At 34.0% G+C, this 3,690-nt stretch overlaps 1 protein-coding gene across 1 annotated transcript in view; it reads right to left on the bottom strand.

The window, feature by feature from the left end:
- Pxn (Peroxidasin) overlaps positions 1–1,534 on the bottom strand; it is a gene marked incomplete at its 5' end in the record, with an annotated part of 23,653 nt that extends 22,119 nt beyond the window's left edge. The window contains one exon of the mRNA XM_017630074.1: positions 1,329–1,534. Coding sequence (XP_017485563.1) covers positions 1,329–1,534 — 206 coding nt within the window. The remainder of the gene's footprint in view (positions 1–1,328) is intronic.
- Between the last annotated feature and the right edge of the window lie 2,156 nt (positions 1,535–3,690).

Below are 3,690 nucleotides of genomic sequence, written 5' to 3'. Positions count from 1 at the left end.
TTAGGGTCGGTGACAAAGAAAATGAAGTTAGTTATCAAAAATTCAAAATGACGGTTCCATTATGGCTACGGTGACCTTCCGTCCTTTATTTTAAAGGACAGTCCTTTATTTGAACCCCCTGTCCCTTATAATTTTTTCAAAATAAAGGACGCCTCTTGTCCTTTATTTCTTAAACTGTCCTTTAAATCAGCTCTGCATTTTTCGAGGTAAATTTTAAACACAGAATATGAAAAATAAAAATGTTCCTTATAAAATATAATGAAAACCTTCGCCAGTTTGTTTCGCATCCCTCTTAAGGGTTTTTATTAAATAGGTAATCTTTGCACAATCTATAAAGCACAGGGAAAGTTGTGCCCAGGATCGTGTTGCACGCTGAGTTTCCAGTTCCACTGAAAGAGAACAATAAACCCCCTAATAAAGCCTTCATTTTTTTCATTTAATTTGATAATCTTTTCTTATTAAAGCTTATAATATTTGCAAGAGACCAGTTGAGCCTGATTTGTGAATTTTTATTTGATTATATTATATCCAGTTAATAAATGTTACATAACAAACACTAGTTAAAAACAATTGTATGGTTCCCCAAACCGGAAAAATTACAAAAAAATGTTTGAAATGTTATAAAAAAAGGCTCACAAAAATAAATTTTTTTTTTTTTTTTTAGTAAAAGTTGGTTGAAAAATGAAGACTGCGGTGAATTATGAACATTGAATTCCAATTTTGAACCACTGTGTGCTGACTTCGGTAAATGCATTTTGGCAGCAAAGGATGGCGAGGTTCTTCAGGATTTGGCTTCATTTTTCGAAATCGGTTAATTAACTGGTAAATATTTGATTTAAATTACGATATGGGTAAGGTACTTTTATCATACAAGTTGTATGTACGTGTTCCCAAATAATTATGAAAAAAAATTCCTTTATTTTAATTGGTTAATATGGTGACCGTAATTATGGCGGACGTATTTGTAAAATCTTAATGAATTTGCTGAAATCGTATACCTCGGAGGTTATTGGGGTCGCTGATTATGAATTTTATTAAAGTCAAATGTTAAAATTCAAGCCTCTATATTTCTGGCATTTATTTTAATTAACGAGTTAACATTAATTAATTAACATTCTTAACTTTTGAAAATTTTTATGACCCTTTTTTGAATTTCGAAAACTGACATCAGATTCGTTGTCAGCAACCCCAAAACCGCTGAGAATGTGTAATAAATTGTAGGCTAAGTCATTCATTTGCATCCACATTAATTGATTTCTTGTCCATAGAGCATTGGTAGGGCTATAAGTTTATAGACAAAAAATTGGTGGTGTAATTGGGGAACTTACTTGATCTTCACTAGCCCTGAAGCAGTTACACGTCCGTATTTATTTTTCACTGCACATTCATAACGACCTTCATCTGTGATCGAAACATTTTTTACAATAAGACTGCCGGATCCACTGACTTTGTATTTGTCATTTGCATATGCGTTTGGAACTACAAGTCGTCCATCATGTCTCCATATTAGCTTCAAAAAACACAAAAAGTAAAGCTACATTGACAGCGAAAAACAAATATAAGGGCGTAATGCTTGAAACACAATACCGGCGAACGGTGAAGTTCGCCGAGTTTGGCGATGCCGTTGTTAGCCGTTGGCCCTTCTATTTCGCCTACTTTAATTCAATTAGAACAACAGAGAAAACAGCGAACGAAATACTGAAATGAGGAAATTATAGCAAATATAACTATAAAAAATAAGATATTTTTATAAGTAATTTTACATTAAGCCATATTTAACGAATCGATAACTGTATTTTTCACCAAAAAAAAAATTATCGCATTATATGTGTTTTCTTTTCTTCTAAAACTTTGAGAGTAGATAAACAAACGCCACCTTTGCCACTTTCTGCAGCCATCACCCAGCGGGGCGATAGAAATAAATCTATCGCCACGAAATTACGCCGAGTGAACTTCGCATTTCGCTTTGACTGTGTTCAATTTCATATGCTTGCTGGTGTTCTAATTTTGGCAGTGCGAATATCGCTGTGGTGAGTTCGCCGTTCGCCGGGATTGTGTTTCAGCTATTAATAACACTAACCAGTACTTGAATAATTCTTGTAGATATTAGATGAGGACCACAAACCTAGGGCGATGCCGTACAATAGAGCCATAGGAAATAACGGCATATGGCTTTATATCAGTTTACAAGGAGAAATAAAGCCATATATTTGCGTATGATCTTATTTCTCACTGTGAAAGAGACATAAAGCCATTATGGCGTTATTGCACCTTTGATAATTTTTTGTGTAATGTTTACCAAGTGCACAGCTAATATGCATATGTGCATAAAGAAACTGGGTAATTCTCTAGTTGAAGGTACAACTTGCAAAAAAAACGTCCAAAACTGTCAGGAGTGGTACCAATCGGCGCATTTTTATATCTGTATTAACAATTCGGAGGTGGGGGTTTATATTGTTAACCGTGTAAAAGTTATTAAAAAACACCTTTTTTAAATGTTGCTCTTTTTTATGAGCGATTGCACGCTCAAAAATGCACTAAGTCACCAATATATTTTAAGCACTACTAAAATATATTATTTTAAAAAACTTTTTCAAAAAGTACATCAATCAATCAAAATCTATTAAAAAACAAGTAAACAAAGTTCCCGAACTGAAACGAGAAAGTGCATCCTATGAAGAGACTAATTGTTCACTTTTATACCCGAACGGGTATGAAAAGCGAGTAGTCACTTTTAAAAAATAAAAATAAAAATTTGCATCAGCTGAGATTCGAACCGGGGTGCTCAGTTTTGTTAGGCGAATACTCTCTCTGTGCCAACGTCGCACATGAAATTTCATTGACTAAGTGCGTACATATCATTAAATCGTTAATAGTACCCGTTAGAGATGAGTTGGGGACTAATTGATCTCCAATTATACCCATAAGGGATGAGTCGAGACTAATTGACCTCCAATAGTACCCGTATGAGACTAGTTGGCACTAATTAATGCCCAATTGTACCCGATTGAGAGTAATCTCGGAATACTCGCTTTAGAGATTAGTCGCACAACTTTTTGCAGGGCGCTTACTTAAACACTTACATATATGTACGTATGTATATGTATATGCATTATTTCCTGTCAAGATTTTTTCACACACCATAAAGAAATATAATTTTAGCAATTTTGCAAAATTCCAACTTTGACAAGCGTTATTGTTACTACCTTTTTTTTGATGTATTCTGTAATTATTTATTATCCACTGATTCATAGCATGTATCTTGCTGATTTTTCCCCCTATAATAGTTAATAAGACATGCTTTAGCCTGCTTTTTTAAATTCTTCAAATAATCATTATTTTGTATTCAACAATATTTATTGAGCTTGAGGCCGTTTTTAATGAAAGACTTATTGTGGAGAAGCAACAATAATTTGAAAAAATTGTAAAAGTGATAGCTATTTCGGAAATCACCACATTTCCTNTTCGAACCGACGATCCCACTGACTCAGCCAGTTGCCTACGCACTGTGCTAAGTTCGCCTTTTAAATTATCGTTGCTTTTTCCCCACTTTTTTTCATTTGTTAAGCCAACACAATCAAGCGCAGCTATTCCGCTGCAATACACACTTGATCATGTGGTTGTTGGTTTTTGTTAATAATTCTATTTTGTGAATGTTTAACTTTTAGGTGTGGTCGTCCTTAAGTTATT

This window comes from Rhagoletis zephyria, unplaced genomic scaffold (genome assembly GCF_001687245.7).
Source record: "Rhagoletis zephyria isolate East Lansing unplaced genomic scaffold, Rhagoletis_zephyria_1.1 Rzeph_scaffold_07350, whole genome shotgun sequence".
Lineage (NCBI taxonomy): Eukaryota > Metazoa > Arthropoda > Insecta > Diptera > Tephritidae > Rhagoletis > Rhagoletis zephyria.
This window is presented reverse-complemented; position numbering and strand designations above follow the sequence as displayed.